Source organism: Symphodus melops (assembly GCF_947650265.1).
Source record: "Symphodus melops genome assembly, chromosome: 18".
Lineage (NCBI taxonomy): Eukaryota > Metazoa > Chordata > Actinopteri > Labriformes > Labridae > Symphodus > Symphodus melops.
This window is the reverse complement of record NC_136708.1, coordinates 9,129,820-9,151,155: the sequence shown is the minus strand read 5'-3', so window position 1 is coordinate 9,151,155 and position 21,336 is coordinate 9,129,820. Positions and strand designations below refer to the sequence as shown.

At 41.1% G+C, this 21,336-nt stretch overlaps 1 protein-coding gene across 2 annotated transcripts in view; it reads left to right on the top strand.

The window, feature by feature from the left end:
* Window positions 1-21,336, top strand: part of csmd2 (CUB and Sushi multiple domains 2) — a 226,631-nt gene that overhangs the window by 25,959 nt on the left and 179,336 nt on the right. For both annotated transcript variants that reach the window (XM_079368716.1, XM_079368717.1), the window contains one exon: window positions 18,279-18,391. In XM_079368716.1, the coding sequence (XP_079224842.1) occupies window positions 18,279-18,391 (113 nt within the window). The remainder of the gene's footprint in view (window positions 1-18,278; window positions 18,392-21,336) is intronic.

Here is a 21,336-nt window from a genome sequence, read left to right as displayed (position 1 = left end):
TGACATTATGTCGTCCTATTGTCCTCTTCTCGCCAACATTGCAGTACCTCTGTACTTGTTGCCGTGAGATTTATGTCCGATCAGACACAGCGCTGACCAGCTTCTGGTGCGCAACGATGGCACGAGTGGCACACACACTCCGCACCAGTGCCACAGAGGACCGTGTTTAATTTAAAAAGGTTTTCTTATAAGCCACTTTTTCCTTTTGTTATATTCACATTTATATGCTATTACTTGAAAATACTGGACGTTCATTTGCCTCTAACTAATATCTATTTTGCGCCTGCAGTCGTCCAGCTTTCCGTCCAAACTCTGTGACATAAACCAGTAGAACACGCAAAAGCCTGACAGAAATACTACGGCCTCCACAAGGTTTGCACCTGACGTCATTCACGCAAATGTTCTTAGTAAATCACCCGCAAAACGCCCACAAGCCAAACGTGCAAACTTTTGCGGTGAACACGCAATTTAGTACTTTAATTGAGATCTTGGTAAATCAGGCCAATTTTTTTTTACTTGACAGGTGAAAGTTCGAAGATTTGTGCAAAGTTTAAGATTATTCGATTCTTTTATGGCTTTAAAATAAAATGAAGTTCATAAAGTAGAGCCACACGGTTGGATTGTCAGAGAAACCTAAATACCATTCCCTGATCCCTTTATGAATTCTCCTTACACCTCTCACCAAATCTTTGAGACCTGGACTCTGTGTCTGGAAAATTACAATAAAAAGTCCGTCAAAAATTTGTTTGGTACATAGTTTATGTACAAAACTGAGGGATATGTTATTTCGACGTGACGTTATCAGATGCGTATGCTATCACGGTAAATCAAAAAATAACGTGATCATATCTTACCTCTTACACGTCCTGAAGGTCTGAATGTAGGTCCTGAATCCCTCCATTCGCTGTCGCCGTTGCTGCCTTCATCCAGATCAGTTTCACGGAGGTCAAAAAATGAATTATCAGAGTCTGTATCTATAATTAACTCTGTAGCTTCCGCAGCCGAATATCTCCTTGCTGGCGCCGGCATGTTTGTACTGTTCAAGAGCTTTTATCTCATATCTATACGGCTAATGTTGACTTTTTGACGCGCGTCAAACTCACATACAGATTGATCGAACTCCGCCCGCTAGAAAATAAGGACGAAGAAGATGTTTGTTTGTTTTTTCTTTACTTTCCCGCGGGTGGTCTTGTTTGTTGGTTTTTGGCATCACAGTCCTGTAACTTTTTCACGACATCCGTCAGAGCGCCCCCTGTCGTATTTCACTGAAAACACCAATTGACGGAAAATCCCGTCAATGGCGGGGAAGCGTTCCGTTCCAAATGACGGAAAATCTCGTCAATGGCGGGGAATGAGTTAAGTATAGCAGCTGGGTCTGCCGTCCTAATCCTCAAAATAAGAAGCTGAAGGTACCGTTCCTCTGCCAGTTTGGCACGTGCAGGCTCTGTTGTCATGGTAGTGACCTTAATGTCGAGTGAGACTTTCATTCCAGTTAGACAAAAAAAAACAACTAGTAAAAGACTGCGTTTCATTCCCCAATTTACTTTTTTAATCACTGTCCTGTCAAACAACTATGTTTTTCACATGGCAGTTACCACAACCACAAGTCTATTGAATGGTGGATAACAATTACACAACAGGGGAATCTAATGAGTCATGATTTAAAGCACTGGGCAGCTGACCAAGCCTCAGCATTTGACATGTTGCGATTGAGAGCAGGCTGAACTCCAATATTACATGCCAAAAGAGGCATGTTGTATAGTTAAACTAAATTGTGTTACATTTTTTACAAAATTAAACCATCACCCTTGGACTACTAAACAAGCTGCCTAAAAATCTGGCATTTTAGGCTGCACAAAATCGCAGAAAATAAAAATCACAAAATCACTTTTGAAAACCTGGAGGGACAGCTCGACTTTTGCAAGTTGATTTGAAAAAAACAACAACAACAAACAAACAAAAAAAAAAAAAAACAACGTATATTCAAATATTTTGTGGCTCCCTAAAAAACTAAAAGTGATTATAACTATGTCATCTTTAAAAATATCTTCACAAATTGTATATGCAAAACTACTTAACTTATGCTTTCATGTCTTGCAGTTTCCTGTTGCCAAAAGAACAACAGTTGATTACATTTTAATTGTGCAGTAAAACTGGCCAGTTGAAAGCTTATCAAGTCATTCATGTGCAGTCAAATTTGAGTTATTATACTAACCCTGTACAAGAACGAGGGATTGTATTCTAGCAGTAGTAACAGTAGTCTGTGAGATTTCAAATCGCTAAAGCAACAGCTAGCTTAACTTTAAGCAAAACAATGAACCTCTATCAGCTCATTCACTGTCACTCTGCACAACAGCCAACAATCCTTCCTTGTAAAAGGCATGTCTCTCTGCTTTTGTGTCACATTTTAACTTGTAGCTGCCAATCCAGAAACACTGAGTACAGTTCAGCAGAGGGAAAAGCTATCAGGGGTTGTGAAGGCGTCTTTCTCTCCACATGCCTTCCTCTCAGTGATGGAGTGGAGGACTTAAGGCCCCGGCAGTCTAGCTTGGGAGGGGAAGAGGGAGAGAGGAGTAGGAGGAGGAGGAGAAGGAGGCGTGAAAGGGACAGATTTTTAGCCAGCGGGCAGGATTGGACCTAAATAAGGAGCACTAGTGCATGGTGCTGGGAGTGGCATTGCCACTACAGTCAGCCCTCGGTGCCTTGAGGTTGGAATGTCTCAGTGTGTGTGTGTGTGTGTGTGTGTGTCTGTGTGTGTAGGTGTGTGTGTGTGTGTGTGTGTGTGTGTGTGCAAGGGGGATCTGCGAGTGGGCAATCTGCCTTGGCAAGCTAATTCAGTGTCAACAAAATCAAGGTTTATTGGAATAAAGTGAACACCACACACACACACACACACACACACTCCGACACACTTTTAAGCACAAAGTAAATGGCAGTGGGCTGGAAAACTGTGAGCCCTGTAATTTTGCAGACTTGAAATGTTTCACAGACGTTTCTGCTATTTGGCAAGCACTTGAGAGCATAAGTGCCTGTACAGTGCATGCGGGATTGGAATAAAACATTTTTTTTGTACATATTTTTAGATTGGCACTCGTCGTTCTAAGCTGTCATTTCAGCCTTACAGTACAACTCTAACATCTAAAGTCACAAAAGCAGGCTGTAAATAAATCCTAACAAATATATAGGAAATAGGGAATATTATCAGACTCATTGATTGTCAACCATTTGGTGATTTTTTGATTTTTCCTGTTAAAATGTCTGGTCACAGCTTCTGAAATGTGAAGATTTTCTGATTCCCATGTTTTCAATACGATATATGATAATATATGAACATTTTCTTTTGCCTTTGCTCTGCTGGTTGGACAATGTGGGCAATTTGGATATTGGATATTGCAAGTTCAAACCTTTCAGGAAGATAACAAGCATGAAACCAATGACTATACATATCAATGGAAAAAAAAAAACCTGAGTGACGTAATCTGTCTGTTACTGCAGGGGGCATTGGAGTCCCAGAGCTTGCGGTTGCCATGCTGTTTTAACCAAACTTTCAGTCAACCTAACAACAGGTAAAGAGCTGGAGCTGAGGCAAGTTTTAAGCCTCTGGACAAACTGTAACACTCCGCCCACCTTTTCATCAGGTCAGCGTCACACCCCATTGTAAATATCACTTACCCTTCATAAAAATCAAAACGGATGAGTTTTTAAAAAATGCTCCCCTCATACAGTGTGTGCCGATCAAAACGTGAGCTAATCAGACCAATTTCAGCTTCATTTCTCAACACCGGAGGTCGCCACTTGATTCAAAAATGCAATAAAATTGCCTTTTGTGTCAACCCGGGGCTGGCAGACATTTTTGTTAATTTCATTACTTTATTGAATCAGGATGATGCACATGAATCAATTTATCAACCATATTCCATTCTTTTTTTTCTTTTTTTAAACTGGAATTACTTTTGATGTTGTTAAAGCACGCTCGGCTGAGTTGCCTCCAACAGATATAACTAAATTTAATTCAACTGAACCAAACGTTAATGATGAAGGTCAGATAACTAAATGAATACACTATAAGCTGTTAGACAAGTTTCATCACTAATTGAGAGGAAAATTCAAAGGCTGACACCTTATAAATTACAAACAATAATTTTTTTTAGTGGTTACATATGACTTCTGCAAAGCTATTTTTAAATATTACAAAAGGTAAAAATACCTTTCAACAATGTAAATTGTTTGTTCTTCACAGAGGACCTTGAGCTTCACAGATTCATTGATAGATTTCAGTTTTTTGGAACAAAAGTTTTGTTTTTTATCATGTTGCTGTTCGAGTGCATACTCTGTTACACTTGTACTTAGCTTTCGTGCTGTTGTATTTTCTGAATCCAACACCTCTAAGTTAGTGCCGGTCACTTAACAGAGATTCCTGTGCAGCTCAGCAGTAACTGCTAGCATAAATCAATAAAGCTTGTGTTAATTCAATCCCCTGTGTCTCCCAGCATTTGAAGTGTTGGTGTGTGTACATGTCTCATTCTGTGTGTGTGAACAGTTGCAGTGTGAGTCATTGAGTCAAGCTTGTAGAGGCGATTTTTGCCGATCAGGGTGAGAGTGGGTGACATACAGTGGCACTTCCTGTGGGAACGCTTGCCACAGCAATAACTCTTCTTCAGTGAAGGCTTCGGCCATCAATCTCTCACCACACACACTTTGGGAAATGACTCCACCGTGTGCACGTGTTCCATGTCTGTTTGCACACACGTTTCTTCTTTGTCTGTTGATCCGGAGCTCTACGTGCTGATATGGTAACATGTCATCAGGAAATCCATGTGAGCACTGTGTGTGTGTGTGTGTGTGTGTGTGTGTGTGTGAGAGAGAGAGAGAGAGAGAGAGAGAAATATGGCTTCAAGGCTGCATTGCTTTTATTTGTTTGTCATGATGCTTTTATCTGGTTCAACAGCATGCACACACACATATATCCACTGTCTGATATGTCAGATCTTTCTCATACACTCCCTCAGACATGTGCAAACAGACACTGTCACAAACACACACACACACACTGGAGGATTTATGATTCCTGTGAGTCTGGCCTGTTAATGGAGAGACTGCCACTTATCAACGCCAGTCTTAACGACAGTCGGCTCAAAACAGGAGGAAGAGTGATAGTTTGTTTTTCATCATCTCGCGTGGGGAAAAAGTGAAACGATGTGGAGATTTATGACACCTGTTCACCTGTGAGGCAGAATTATTGGGCCCTGCAACCCCAGATTAGAGAAATAATCAACTAGATGGCTGTGAATTTATACCCAACATTCTGTTTATCACTCATTGCAAGGATTGCTATTGACATTTTCCCATCCCCGGTCCTATCATTGTTCTTAACAACAGACACTTCAGCAGTGACAGGAGATGTTTTCCTTGCCGAGACAAAACATGAAATAGTCAGTGCACTGCACTTTTTTCTTTTTTCAAAAGATGTGTCACATCAACTTCTACTGTGCTTACACTAATTCAAAAGAAAGCAGCACTTTTAGTGTGTGTGTGTGTGGGGGGGGGGGGGGCAGCTTGTTGAGTCGTATTAACCTTCAGGGACGAAAACAACATCACTAAAAATAGAGGCCTAATTAGGCCTATGTAGTGCTTCGTGCTCACATTTGAGCAAATGTGAGTCCTCATAAAATAAAGTACATAATCAAACCTTCAGCTTTGTACAGCCCATGTGAGCCTTTATTTAATTACATTAGTCCTGTGCAAAAAATGGGTTAAATGTAGAATGTAAAATAATGTTGTTTGGAGTAATGAAGACTGATTTAAAAGATTGAAAAAAAACAAAAACATGATGTGATTAGCGATAGGTGTCATAGCAGCAGAGGGCGATCATTTCTGCTTTTGTCAGCAGACAAAGATGCTGATGTGAAAACTTTCTACGGACTTTGCAAAATCAGGTGGATTGTGTTCACATGTCTCGCATGAGAGTTTTCGGTATCTCTTATAAAAAAGACGATGACAACTTTTCTTTTGGTGATTCTTTTATCAGTTAGGACAGGGTGATTTTTGCTTAACTATCTTTCCCAATGCAATTTTTTTTTTTTTTACAATGGGCAATTTACTACATCGTTTCCCAATATTCCTTTGCTTAATAATAAATAGTTTCTATATCTACTCCCCTTTTGGATCATATTCTATGATTTCATATCCAGCATTGATTGCTTTTTGTATATTGTTGAAAATTTCTTTTATTACCCATTGATATTAAGTGACCTATTCTCATCCTCACCACTGACAAGTTTAAAACACTTTTCATTTGGTGTGTGTTTGAAATGTGCTTTAATTGCAAGTGTTGTGCCTTGCCCTGCCTTTGCTAGTGAGCACAAATACATTTGCACTATTTTTGTGGTCAATTTGAGCCTTCACAGGTTTGCAAAATATTAAATGTACAAAACAATAACACAGTATATAACATGAGGTGTAAGGAGTATTTTAGGGTAAGGAGTTGTAAACATTTACTAACAGAGGTATGGTGGGAGGCAGATGCAATGTCTTTCTCACACTGTGGATTTAATTTTCTTAGTTTGCACCACAACTTCTACAAATCACTTCCTTTACAACTTTGCAATTACCTAAGGTTCATGAAGCATCATCGGCATGAATGTGCGGCTCATTTTAAAATGCATAGCACGTCTGGATGTCACATTGTGGAGAGAAAGAGCAGGTTGGTTATGGAGGCTTGATGTAGATTCTTTTTTTTTTTCACTCCTTGCGTGACTTCTTTTGTTTGCAGTCAATTCAAACAATCAGCCTGTAATAAAGAAGGAAGTCAGAACTTGACATCAAGACGAATAACATTGATTGTCAATTTGTGAAAAGGAGAATTTGTCCACTGAAATCTTTTTTGCCATTCAAGTCAGAGCAATCTCTATTTTCCTAAACCTAGTGAAAACAATACCCACACACAAAAAAACACATTACGCTTTTTTCCTCAGCTATACTCTCTTTGTCACATTCTTGTAGATCCGTTGCTACCCTCTCTATAGATAATGATGCCAAAAAACTGTTTAACCATTGCTCTTAGCTGAAGCCCCGATAATCTGCAGTTTATCGTTGAGATCCCATTAACTGATAAAAAGCAACTTGTTTGCTGTTTTTTTTTTTTTTTTTTGTTGCTGTGATTTATAGTTCCGGGATAGATATTGCAAGCTTTAAACTAAAGTCAGAGGCAATATCCTTCTGCTGTTTATACATAATGCTGTCTCGCATGCATATAAAAGTAGAGATAAACACATCTCACATGCATGCTCTGAAGCTGCGTCCCACAACTCATTGACACGTCTGCAGCCTTAACCATGAAAGATGATAGTGATAAGGATTCAGTACTCAGTGATTTGAATTTGGACCGCAGTAACAATTTCAAATGCTAGGTGCCTGAGCTAAATATTGCTCCTTTAAGTGTCTTTATTGTGTCCCTTGAGCTCCTGTTTTAAGGTCCATTCTGTCTCTCATATTAAACGCTGTGGATGTTGTGACATTTCCAATCAATCGAGGGAACCAGTCCAGGGATATCCAATAAGGGGTTTTGTCTGTCGCTTAAAACAAACAAACAAAAAAGAAGGTCCATGATTCCTCCTGTCGTGTAGCATCACTTGAGTCCTCCGGTTTCCCTCCTCTCCTTTCTCTTCTCCGAGCAGAACGATCCTTAACATGGCTCATCCGGAAATACTACTGGTTAGAGTAAAGATACATTATTTAACAGAACTGAGACGCAGCTAGTTCCCGCATAAATCCTGCTTAGCCCTGCATTTCTTCTCGGATAAATAAAACATACACATCTGTATTTTTGCCAATAAAGTCCTTGCCATTGACCTTGTTTTTTTAACCTCTTTAACCACAATTTTACAAGCTCCAGGTCCATGTTGGTATCCTATACTGTCCCGAAGATTGACTCATGTCGGCTCGTGAACATGCAGTTTACTAAACAATATGGGTAACTTTAGCTGGAATGTATGGAATGCTGAAGCAGGCACTCTCCTTTTACACCATTTGTTCCTCGTCTCAGGCAAATCCCCGGCATATTTTTCTACTTTGTGTTAATTTTGTTGTCTCCCCCCCCCCCCCCCCCCCCCCCCCACTCGCGTGTTGCTGCAGTCACATTTTCCTTCTTTGATTTCATCCTTCCCTTTGGTTTTCTCTCGCTCATCCCTGCAGACACAGAGCATAGCAGCCTAATTAGTTATCCAAACACCTTGTGAAATGTGATAATGGTTGAAGCACAAATATCGTGCGTCTACGTACACACTTGCTGCGCCATGTCAAAAGGATTTTGCAGGCATGTAATAAGGGACTTGTTGCATGTGACCAGTTGCACTTTTGCTTATTTGCTTATTGGAAATGCAAAGGTCGACAATCCATAGTGTGCTGTGAACACACCGTCATGGTTGTAATTGTAAAGGTTTGCAATCAGTATGGGGAAATATCCCAGTGATTTTGAGGATTGAAATAGAACAGATGAATCACATTTGAATAAAAAGACACATAAGAAGTAGAAAAAGGGTGTTAATAATGATATATTCTGCAGAGAAAGGACATAGGAGAGACCACAACAGTAAACAGACACAAGAAATATAACGAGCGTTGGTGAAAGGTACTTGCTAATTCTAAACTAGCGCCTAGAGCTGTTCCTCACATAAGCACTCCACCGCTACGCCATCCCTTCTTCCTCCTCTCTCTTTTCCCTCCCTGCGTCTCCCCCCTTCTGTCGCTCTTTGATCAGCGTTGCCACAGGAATGAAAGAGTAGCGACGGGTGGGGAGTGTAAAGCATTGTTGGACTCTCCATCGGTCAATGTGTCCCTGTTAGCCCTGTGCGCTAATCAGATCTTCTGCCCAACCTTGTTTTGGGGTTTGTTAGTGGCATTCCTCTGAGGAGCAAGGGTGGAAGTGGAGATCACAGCGAGAGGCAGAGACACGGTGGCGTTACATAAGAAGATATTTTGACTGATATTTGTGGTTTAAGGGCTCAGATCTGTCTAGACCTTTGTGAGTATTTAAATAAAAACCATCAACAACTCTTCAAAAAAGACCATAAATACCCACTGATGTGATTCATTTCATTTCGGAACTCACAGATAATCCTAAACCTACATTTTGCCCGTCTTGTCCATGCTTCCTACAGTATGTTTACATTTTTTTTCAAGCTTATTAAACACTTCTTCTATCCAGACATTTATTTACCTTTTAGTTGTGGAGCTTGAAAATCCCATCACCAAAAATGCGGACTAATGGAAAGTAAAGATAAAGATAAAGATAGGAGCGTCATCTGGTGAGTCCACATCAGAGCCTCATGCGCAGGGTGATTTGACTGCAGGACATGCACGAAACACTCCTACTGGTAACGTGTCTGCGAGTCCGTGAGTGTGGGGATTGTGTTTGGGTGTCCAAGAATTAGGCGAAGGCTCACAGTTTTCCGGTCAGATTACAACATTAAGGGGTACTGGCGGTTCGTTGCGTGCCCCGTGTGCAGAGGCTGTGGGTTCAAGTCCGACCACAGCCCTTTGCTGCATGTGGTCTCCCACTCTCTCTCTCTCTCTCTCTCTCTCTCTCCTCACAACATTTCCTGTCTCTCTTCAGCTGTCCTATCACCTAAAGGCATAAATGGACCAAAAAAAATAACGTCAAGCGTTTACATGTTCCTTCTTACCAGAACTAACTAAGAAAAACGATCCTGTGGTCCTAGAACTGTCAGTCACTAGCAGCATGTCAGATTGGTTAAGTGATTCGAATGGGTCGGTTGGCTGGGCACATCGATGCTTTCTTCATTATGGAGAATCAATGCGAGCTGTGTAGGCAGGTTATAGATCCGTCATCGTTCTACATTAATAACTAGCAAAGAAAAATAGCCACAAAAAGTGATGTACGCTGCAGTGTCTTCATACTTGTGTGAGTTTACAGTAGAATAAGAGAGGACAGAGGGAGAGGGAGTCAGAGAGAATGAGAGAGGGATACAATTTACAAGGAGAAGCCTCAGCTGGTAAAGAGGGACAGTGTGTGCTGTACCGAGAGGCAAATGGCTGCATTTGATTTAATAACATATCCTTTTAATCCAAGAGATTCCGGGAAAGGCAACACTGCATTACCCATTACCCAAGTGTACGCTGTTGGTTTGCCTTATCGCTTACATTTCCAGCATGCTTCTTTTTTTTTTTTTTTTTTTTTTTTTTGTCTGCCCGTCAAACTATCTGTTACACATCAAAATCTTGATGCTTGTGAAGCTGACTCATCAGCATGATGTGTTACACAACCTGTTTCTTGAGACATCAGCGGACCTTCACACTGTTACTGTCGCGACTACAATCACAAATGTAGGTGCTATAATCATAAACATTCATGCCAAACCTTGCCTTACCTGAGGGAGTGTTCGGGTTCAATAAATAGTGGACAGTTTAACGCGCACAAATGTAAAACTACTAAATATTTGGAAGGCATGGTAACTGAATCTTTGCGGTCATCTTTGAAGTTTTCCTTTCACCTCGTGTCACCTTGCATCAGTCCTCTTCTCTCTCCTTGATCAGCATCCTTGTGTGCTGTAATTGCAATGTGTACTCATACACGCTAAACCCACAAACACACACGTAATCAGACCGGCGCAGGCGAGTAAACAACAGCATTTCTCATGGCCACCACTTAGCTTTGTCACTCTCCTAGGGGCGAGTGTGGCACAACATTGAATTAGTTTTATTTCATCCCTAATTGTTTTCTGCCCAAGGATTATTGCGGAGCGATTTGTGCCAAGCAGGGAGAAACACGGTGGACGTGCGAACGTTACCTTGTTTCATTTGTCAGCCTTGATTTGTTTGCTGTAAGTGTAATTGACTCATGCCTCTACAAAGGGGGAGCAAATGAAAGAAGAATGCAACTCCTTTTTTTTTTTTAACCTTCACTGTCAGAGCATGAATTGTCCATTGGCGGATGCTATAGCGAGGCTTTTATATGATGAGGCTTTTCAGACATAGCATGTTCACAAGTGTCTTATTCAGGTATTGTTCAAACACTATGCATGGACTTTTGTACAACCCTTAACGGGTGAGTATATGCTGTAACGAGTAATAGACAAAAGGGATTTTGCAGCCCTTTGTGTTGCCTCGCAGGAATCTTTGGTGTTGAGCAGATGCAGATAGCATCAGGGCAATGTAACACACTGTTAATGGAGTGCAGATAGATTCAAGATAAACCAGTCACATCACTCACTCACACACACACACACACACACACACACACAGACACAGGGGAAGTAAAGTCCTGTGTGTGTGTGTGTGTGTCATAACTTCACGGTTGCTCCAGCCTTTAGCTGTAATTAGATGAAAGGAACAGATATAATTTAAGACTATGGATGCACTTATCTCTAGTCAAGCCATTGGTGGAGCGTTCCAAAAGTTCTTCCCCTCATTCACACTCGCACATCCTTTAATTTAGCTGCTGATGACTTTCGCACTTCTCCACAGCAAATGGCAACTAATCAGCCCTGCGTCGCCATCCGTGTCTTTTTATGGCCCCCCCCAAAAAATTAACACAGTCGATGAGTGGCATTCCATCACTATTCTGACACTGTAAATTATTCATTTGTTTTCATCATTGCATTGGTTTCCTCTCTCAGCGTTATCTGTCTCCCTGTTCAGAAGTTGCTGTCCCATTATTTTGCTGTTTAAGTATCCCTGTTTCATATTTTTCTCAGTCACACTTCCATTTAGCTGCTCTTGCTTTCTCCAGGGTGCTTCGTCTGTTTAAGTCACCTCTAGTCACTGCTTATATTTCCTCCTCCCACTCCTATCTCCTTCCTCCTCTCACCTTGCCCTTCCACTCATCTTTTCCTCTCCTATCAGCCGCTCCCCCTCTCCCGTCTCTTGAGACATTGGTTTGTTAATGACTTCCCTGCGGTTTGTCTCTCACTTGGCGCCGACTGTGGTTGATTATCTCACCAGAAGCATTCAGCATCAGAGGCATCTGCAGACGCTCTTCCATCCTCGCCGTTTCTGGCGCAGAGGCGCAAACACCTCGCGGTGTCACGCGCGCATGAACGCCGACGAGCATCTACGTGCTGCCCCCCGACGCACAGTCAGACGGGAGGAATTATCTCGCTCGATTCAAAAACGTGTCAGTCTTGTTTGAATTATTGATGGGCTGTGGGATCTGTAGGGAGCCGTGTATGTGATTTACAAATTGTTGCCGGTTCTAGCGAGCTTCACCTTTGTTGTGCTATGTTTCTGGACTGCAGGGTGCTCTGATAAACAGCCAAACTACAGGAGAGGTGTTAAAACTAATGAGAAATGGGCACATTTTAATGTTCACTTTTACAGTTATAAACATGCTAAGGCCTGAAATATCTATTCCTCCTGTCAAATTCCAACCACAATCATTACTGGTTACACTTTGCCGGCTCCAGATGAACTTACCTGAAATGAAATTGAAATGGAGAATGTTGAAAGCTGGCTCTAAAACTCGATCAAGGCTAGATCACGCCCTTGGGCAAAGTAATGTGCTGCATTACGGCTTAACCAAAGAGAAAGGGTAAAAGGGATGTTAGAAATGCAGTCTAATTGCTTGTGAAAGTCTTCCTATTAGATGGAGAAATCAAATCATGTGTGTGGGAATGGAATGCCATTTTAACCTCCACTGGGCTGCACGGTCAGCTCCTTTCTCTGTTAGTCAAACCAGTGATGAGTCATGCACACATCCAATAGAAATACACAGACGCACACTGAATGGCAACAATTTGAATCTGATTTGGATCATTTGTCCCTTTTTATAAAAATTAACAACAACCATTCCGGTGTGTATGTCCGTATGTGTGTGTGTGTGTGTGTTGTGCGTCTGTTTGCGTCACTATCTGTCACACTGCTGTGAGTGTGAGGAATGTGTGAGAATTGAAGCTTACTGTGCACAACAGAACATTATCTCATGGCTTTGACCCCTGACAAGGACTGCACAGGGTCTTACATAAAGAGAGGTCACACTTGCACAAATACAGTTAGTCACTCTTTTCTGACTCCCTCACCTCCTTGTCTCTCTCTACCATCCATCAATGAGTCTAATGTCTCCCCTTTACTCAGCCATCAAAATATTGCAGCTATCTCTGTTTTTCCCCCTTTTTTTTTATCTCCTCCTTTTCTCTTCCCCCTTCTTGGGGAAAATCAGCTATATCAGCACTGCACTTACCTTCCTGTGAACACAGGGACACTTGCACACACACACACACACACACACACACACACACACATTGGCCGACGGGATAGGATTGAAGACCACATGGCCTGATTTAGCCTCTGCATGTTTTACAGCACAATGCACATACGTTGGAGGAGATCACAGACACAGAGTCGCATAAAATGTACAAATGAATAAGACTGCACACTGTCTGAAAAGGGGAGTCTAACGAAGGACTTTTCTTTCTGTGACTCATCCTCTCTCAAAACTCATGGCTGGAGTTTTTACTTTCTCACGTATACTGATTTGTTTCTCACCTCGTTACTTTCCATAGAGCACCCCCCCCCCCCATCTCATTACAATATCTCTTCTCTTTTGTTATACAGCCATCTTTCTGCGCTTATTCTCTGTCTGTTTCTCCCTCTCTTGTTCCCATGGGTGGTGGTGGGATAATTGGAAGCAGAGGTTCCTCATTGAGAAGATGCTGAGGCCAGTCAGGTGGAAAGCCCTCTTAATAGACCTCTGCTCTAGTCATGCACATACACATGCGCTTATGCAAACACTTCCACACACATACTTCATATACTGTTCAGTAGATGCGCACATACACGACTCCTCGGAGGCGCTTGTCTCTGAGTTGACTTTCATATTTTATACTGCAGAGAAAGCTACTTTATTTTTTTCCTAAACGGTGATGTTCTTCCCAACTTCTCCCGTCTCCCTTTTTCCGCATACTCCTCTGTCCCTTACTCTCTTTCATCCTCCCTCCATCACTTTACCACTCACTTGAGACACCTGCGCTGCAAATCCGTTCTTTTGTATCGCTCAGTCTCAATCATATCTCGCATCTTTTCTTTTTTTTTCCTGGATAACAGGCAATCCCCCAGCTGGCTTTTTCACAATACCGGCTGCACGCCTCAGATTGCTACAGCCCATATCACATTGCGATATTTAATCTCCCTTTGCATGTGAAGCTAGTTTTTATGTGATTTCTTTCAAACCGTATCCATTTTTTTTTAGTCTGGCAAAGGTGATTCAGGGCCTTCTAAGTTTCATGCTAGATGATCATGATTTGGATGCAGGAGTTTCTAAACCCCACACCCCCCTCCAGGCTCTGTCAGTCCCTCCATCATAGCTTCAAAACCCCCCCTATTTCCCAGCAGTGCTCTGCTGAACCAAGATGGCTGAATTCCAACTCAATTTGCGGTCAGCGAAGGGGCTATTTGCATGAACATGTGTCCCATCGTTTAGCTGATATCCCACTGTGACAATCTCACAGAGAGGAGTGAAATCATGCATACATTAGCGCCTGTGTCTCTTTTTGGTGCAATTCATCTTTCCTGCATTGATGTTTTGCAATTTCTTTCCCACCTCGAATGTGGTACTAAGTATTAAACCAGAGACCCTACTTAACTCTGCACGATAAAAGGCAGGGACGTAATGATTACAACAAGCGTGAATAACATACAGGATGAGAGAGCGCAGTGGACATAATATGAAAATTAAAGTGGCACTTGGGGAGAGTCATTTTAAAGATGAGCTGAAAGAAAGATTATCAACATGGCTCTTTATTAGAATCTGTAAATCAGAGATTTGTAGTGCGTGCACAAACACATCCATGTCCATGCTGAGAAATCCACCTGTAGTGACATGCAGAAAATGAACAGTGGACACCTGTTCTTTAATACACGTGTGTATGTGAGTGTGTGTCAGACATGTTAAATGGATGGAATAGCAGAACCAGGTGAAGTTGCTGCTGATTGCTTGGAGTAACACAAGGCTCATAATGCAAAACTACATTACCTGTTTCCAACATAATTCTCAGACATCGGTTATTAGTTCCTCTGAGGCTTAATTTGCTATTATCCATTGCAGTACTTTCATCACTCATCACTCACTGCTTAACTCTGCTTTAGTAAATAATAAAAGGCCATTTTTGTAACTCACTCCACCTGACACCTGCTCTGTGGTAGTGGTTATATATTAAAAGAAAAAAAGACTATTTAGAAATGCTCTATTTTGTCTTTGGTCTTGTTTGCTTTGAAGGTTACATGATGGCATCAGATTTGTGTATACACACACACACACACACACACACACACACACACACACACACACACACACACTTCAGTAGCTTTTAACCAAAGTTGTCCTGAAAGATAGAAAACGTGTCATGTTAATATTTATGGAGGGAAACAGCTAGTTATAAACAAAAGTATTGTTATTTTTCAACATGACCCATTTGCCCTTCACTTTTCTTTAACCTTTACCCAAAACAACACTAAAACTATGTATCAGTATTGATTGACCATTCTGGTGGGGCCTGTGCTACAAGGCGAGTTCAACATATATCCATCACAAACAGAGCTGCTTTGAGACATTAAACATTATAAAGAAAATACAATTAAAAGCCACAAGAAAATGTTGTCCCTCGTAGGACTGACAACCCAAGGTTAGCTGAAGTTACCTTGCTAAGCCCAAATCCTGTTTTGTAGTACAGCACAGGCCTCTGAATTTACAATTAAACCATTATTTTATTTTGAAACCCCCCCAAAATAAACTAAGTCACGTGCGACAGTGTTCAGCGTCAACGCAGGACAGGAGCGCTGACTGACAGGCTGCACTGGATGAGATTGTGGAAAGCTGCTGCAAGTCTATAGACCTCGGCTGACTAGTTTAAAAACAAGCAACTGGAAACTCCTGCCAGACCTTGAGGTGAAAAATTATTATTATTTTTAGGTGCAAATAGCTTAAATGTTTTATTCAGAAAGGAGGTAACGACCACGCAGCGCCATTAGCCTAATAATGCAGCCAGTGAAGCTAGGTGCATTGAGTTTGTTTCTTTTGTTACTCTTTGGAACTACACTGCTGTCCGTTAACTGTTCCAAAAAACTGGAAAAAAGATGACGTCATGACCAGACGACTGTCGAGGTCTATGGTCGAGGCTAATACATCACGTGTCTGTGTGACGTGATTCGTGTTAATTAGTTACAGCTTTTGGAAAAAAAAAATGCAGTATGTGCGTCAAAATAACGTCTAGAGTATGGGAAGCCTGAACTGCACAAATAACGGTAAAGTCATTGTTAAATGTATGCTGTTGTTAAACTTATTGCTGCATTCAGGTGGAATGAGCCTATTGACTTTATAATTTTCACTGCCAGAATAAACCTGCGTCATTTAATATGCAGGTTATTCAGAGAGAGAGAGAGAGAGAGAGGCGAAAATGAGACAATTAGAGAATTTAACCAATATTGTTTAGCCTAATCAATAACCTACCATTTTCACAGGTAAAAAAAACAAAACAATAAAAAACGATGTATATGTATATATATATATATATATAGTTTTTAATGGGAAGGAAATGCTGCAGCATTTTAAGGATTGCAAAAACGATATCACTAGTGCTTTATATCTGAGAGTTGTGTATTTATTTAGGCCTAGGCTGCTTTTTGAATATTGAAAAGAAACTGCTAAAATATCATGTCTTTTAAAATGTTACTTTAAAAACCATTGGAGTTATATCCTGGCATAGCTGTAGCATTTTTAACCAAAATCCAATGTTTTTGTGTGTTTTGTGCTGTTAATCTTTGGCTACACTACTACAGTATTTGAGGCAGTGTTTTTTTCAATGAAACAAAAATAGGGTGGAAGAATGGGTAAACATGCATCGTGTATTTGCATTCACCAAGTCGGGCAATGAAATTAGGCAATACCCCTTAAACAGGCATGTTTCATTGTACAACATGACCGATGCTGCTTTACGCTTCTTGTGACCTCCTGCAGCCATGCAGGACAAAATAATACCTATAAACTTTCTCTGTACTTGTATCTACTTATGTCTTTTTTTTTTTTTTATTCCTGTCATTGTTCAACTGCTTGGAAGTCATTACAGATAAGAACAACTCTCTCGTTCTGTTAAATCTCAGAAGAGATAAGTGAAGGTTAATTCAAAAGCTTCAGCTATTTTGAAAGCTTTTTTTTTTTTTTTTTTTCAAACTTTTATCGAAAAGAAGGATGCAATCTGTTCCACATACCACACTGATTATTTAGGGCAGATGTTTGATAAACACAGGTCAAGGTGAATAAGTGGATTAATATGAATTTCAGAAACAAATGGAAACACATGAGTAAGTAGAAGTTTTTCTTTGAATTTTGAAGGAAGGAAAGCTCACGTGCTGTTCGCAGTCGATGTAACGCTGTGTCATAAGGAAGCTTGATCACACTGCGTCCATCAATGTTCAATCCTTGCTTTGTGAATATCAGTTTCCCGTTGCAAACAGTCTGGTTACTTGGTGCTTTTGTATTGTGGTGAGGGGCTTTATTTGTGTTTGGGAAGCTGTTGCCTCAATCACAGCGCACGCAGAGGCTCGTCAATAAGCGGTTTCGCGTTGAGCCAAAAAAAAAAAACAAGATTTCCTCAGGTGGTGTTGACACAAGTGAAAGCACAACATTTCAATCCCACACGTGGATATTATTTATCAACCGTTATCTCCCTTTTGTACAACAAGCCAACAAGCTCTGTGAAGAAAAAGCAAGTGCCTTGTATTGAGACCCGGGGTGCGGGGGTAAATATGAGTCGCTACTTCGCTCATGGGCAGTTAGGACAGGCTGTTACAGTGATATAACAGCAGTCATATGAATAGGTTTTGTCTGAAACATGGCATGATAGGCACTAATGGTGTAATAACAAAGATATCATCTGTTCCAGTGGAAAGTCTTAAAAGTCTTGTTGTTTATTCGAGAATGTTGACTTGGGAGTCTGACAGTGCTTTTTCCCTTTCTTTTCAAATGATGGATCATTTCCCTGCGTTTGTAATTTACTTGGGGTTCATAATTGCAGTTCCTCTGTCTTCGCAGATGGAGAGAAATCTGTTGACGTTTTCTTTCCTGTTGAGGTCTTTTGGCATTTTATTAATTTTTGGATGATTCAGAGCCTCATAATACCAAAAGAAGTTATCCTTGAATGCCTGAGGAAACAGCTTGGTTTGATGGAAGTGTGCTTCATACCTGACCTTGCAACCCACTGTGCTGTTGATTGGATCTTTTTTTTTATTTTTTTTAAACCATCATTGTCCTTCTGTCCATTTGTCCTCAGGTTAACGGGGTTCCAGCTGCCTTCACCCATTGTGAGTACAGGCTCCCGGATCACACTGTGGCTACTGTCAGACTACGCAGTCAGCGGGCAGGGGTTTAAAGCTGTCTATGAAGGTAAGACATATTCCATGACAGCCCTTGCAAAAGCATTTCATTTTGTTTTTCCTCCAACAAAATGTGAGTGTGATTAATTATGATTTTGTTTCACATTTTTTGACAATCTTTTTCAAATGTGTACACTTTGATTTAAAAAAAACAAAACAAACAATGATCTCTCTTTAATTAATGATGTATAACAAAAATGTCTGATATGGGCTCTGCTTTTGGTGACTCATTTTGCTGAATTTTAAAAGGCTTCGAGGCTTATGAGCAAACGCTTTTAAAATCCAAACAAAAGGCAGAAAACAAAGCAAGAAGGATATGATATGGCTCACACTGGGGCTCATATTAGAGAACAAAATTAGCATTGTGCACTGAAGCAAAAGATCATCAGACAGTTTCCCATAATACCATTCTATCCAGCTTCGTAATCATCCCTTCCTTCCCTGGACAAGACTGGACCTTTTTTATCGTGGGGACATGGAATGCTTTATAACCCGTGACGGGATGATATTGATGACGGCACTCTTCAAGCCCACGCCAGAGGAAAAGGGAGCTGAGGGGAGGAGGGAACACACGCAAGTGACTAATTAGGCTAATTACCTGACAGACGTTTGTCAGGGTTTTTTTTTTTTTTTTAAGGTTTTGTGAATGTTGGGATTTGACTCGAGCAACATTGAGTGTCTCTGGAGGCCTGCAGCCACATTGCGTGACAAAATAAAAGCATAGACAAGATAGCAGAAGGAATGCTATTTAAGTCCAATGGGAGGAACGAGGGGGTTTTCATTCTCACTGGTGGAAACAAAACTGTCAGACTTGTTGAACTTCTGACCTTGGATGATGTGATTGTCACTTGGTACTGAAGTAAATAAAAAAAAAAGGTAACCATGGCGATGAAAGTTATACTTGATTAATTTGAGTAGTTTGAATGCTTTAAGAACTTTTAGTCTCTCTCATTCCACACAGTAACTTACACAGTCTGAGCAGGCGAAGTGAGTAATGTCATGTAAATCTTGAATCTCTCTGTGACTTTGGCGCCTTGGCGGCTTGTTCAGGAGTATCAGCCCTGTCCCCCCCCCCCCCCCCCCCACCAGAGCGCAAAGCCGTAATTACCTGTCACCCACCTCACATGACATGAGCGAGACCAGCTGCACTGACCCATGTCACGGGGGAAAAGCTCGGCTTTGCTGACACATGGTGCTGCCCCGTGGGTTAGAATGAATTTTAATTAGAGAGTGAGAACTACAGGAGGAATTCAAATCACAGCGTCAGTTCACTGTAACTGAATGAATGGAAGACCACCCACAGTTAGCCTTTTATTCCACCGAATCAGCCCATTTATGAATCTGGCAGAGTACGCCTTATTTCTCAGTGAAGTGCTTCCTGCCTTCTTATATCTGTGCCACTGAGACTGACTTATTGGTAACTGATCTTTGCTTACACTTAATCTGTTTTCCAAAGAAGTATGTTTTTTTTGGGGAGGGGATTCCCCAGGTAGAAAAAGGTTGAAACTGTCTTCCCGCATGTTGACGCTCCATTGATTTTAGCAAAGTCACCCAAAATGCAAGTCTCTACGCAACTGTGTAGCTCTTTGTAGTCCTATCGCTTTTCACCACGTGGAGTTTGCACTCCTGCCAGAGCACGCCAGTCGAGCTGACGTCGATAGTTGTGAATTTCAGGTTCCCAGCCTACGGGTCGAGCCGCCCACCTCTGCTGGTCACTTGTTGTCTTTAATTGAGGCTTTTCAGTCGAACCGGAACTCCGCAAGGTTGATAATGACTCATAAGGGAGAAAAACGATGTAAAAGTTGTGCAGCACGTCTCATTTTATACAGGCGTATTAGTCATACCAGTGTATATATAAGAAGGGCACAACTTTTCAGATGAAAAATAGAAATTTAATTGGTATCTTAAACACAATTTCATGAGTATTTAAAAGTATAAACAATTTGATTTTTAAGTTTTTAATTTGCTCAGTTAAATGTTTCTTTCTTTTTGTCATTGGAATGCATAACTGCATTCAGGATTGTTTAGTGTCCAATGACTTTTCTGATATTGAACTGGAAACTGAGTATCACCGGAAAGCTGTCACAGTGTTTGACACACTACTTTAAGTCAGTTTGCCCTACATGCCACGTTCACAAACCCCGTGCTTTGATTTGATTGGTTCAGTTCATATTTGTGCACAATGGTCAGCAGGAAACGAGCTAGAAATCAAACACTGACCCAAAGTAACCAGTGAGCTGACTGTGTATCAAACAGTAAGTTAACGGCTGTTATTTTAAATGTGCTCATGTTGAAACTTCGGGTGTGTTCACCTTGTATAGTTCGCTTGAAACAAAGTAAAACCCTGGTGCGGACCTTTTAGGTAGGTGTGAATACAAACAATCGAACTCAGGTGCGTACCAAACAGCCGGACCGAGAGTCAGCCGAAGAGGTGGTCTCGGTTTGCTTCCAAACAAACCCTGGTACGGTTCGTTTGAGGTGTGAAAGCGACCAGACCTCAGTCCGACCCAGCTCTGAAGATCATACTCCCTTTTTGGACACAACAGGCTCCCGTTGACTCACGCATTAAGGGAAATAATTGTTTGGTTAGCTGCACAGCGTTGTTGTTTTCTTCTATTGCTTACTTCTTTGACATGAGATGCGGAGGTAATCTTTTGGTCTACTTTCACTGATGTTTCATCACTCTGTTCTTTTCTTATCCGATACTTTAAATTCACACCGCCTACGAACATAAGAGCAGCTGCAGCAACGTTTTCCTGACGCTTCACTTCTTGTTATTTTCCCTCACGGCAGTCTGATCCTCCTCCTTTCCCCCTGCGCAACATACTTCATTGATAACCTCGGCCACATTCATCAAAACACCGGTTGATTGCCCACACATAGATCTACATTTTTTTACACAATGACATATTTTTGTCTCTTTATATTACGCAGATGAAATTGTTGCTCAAAATG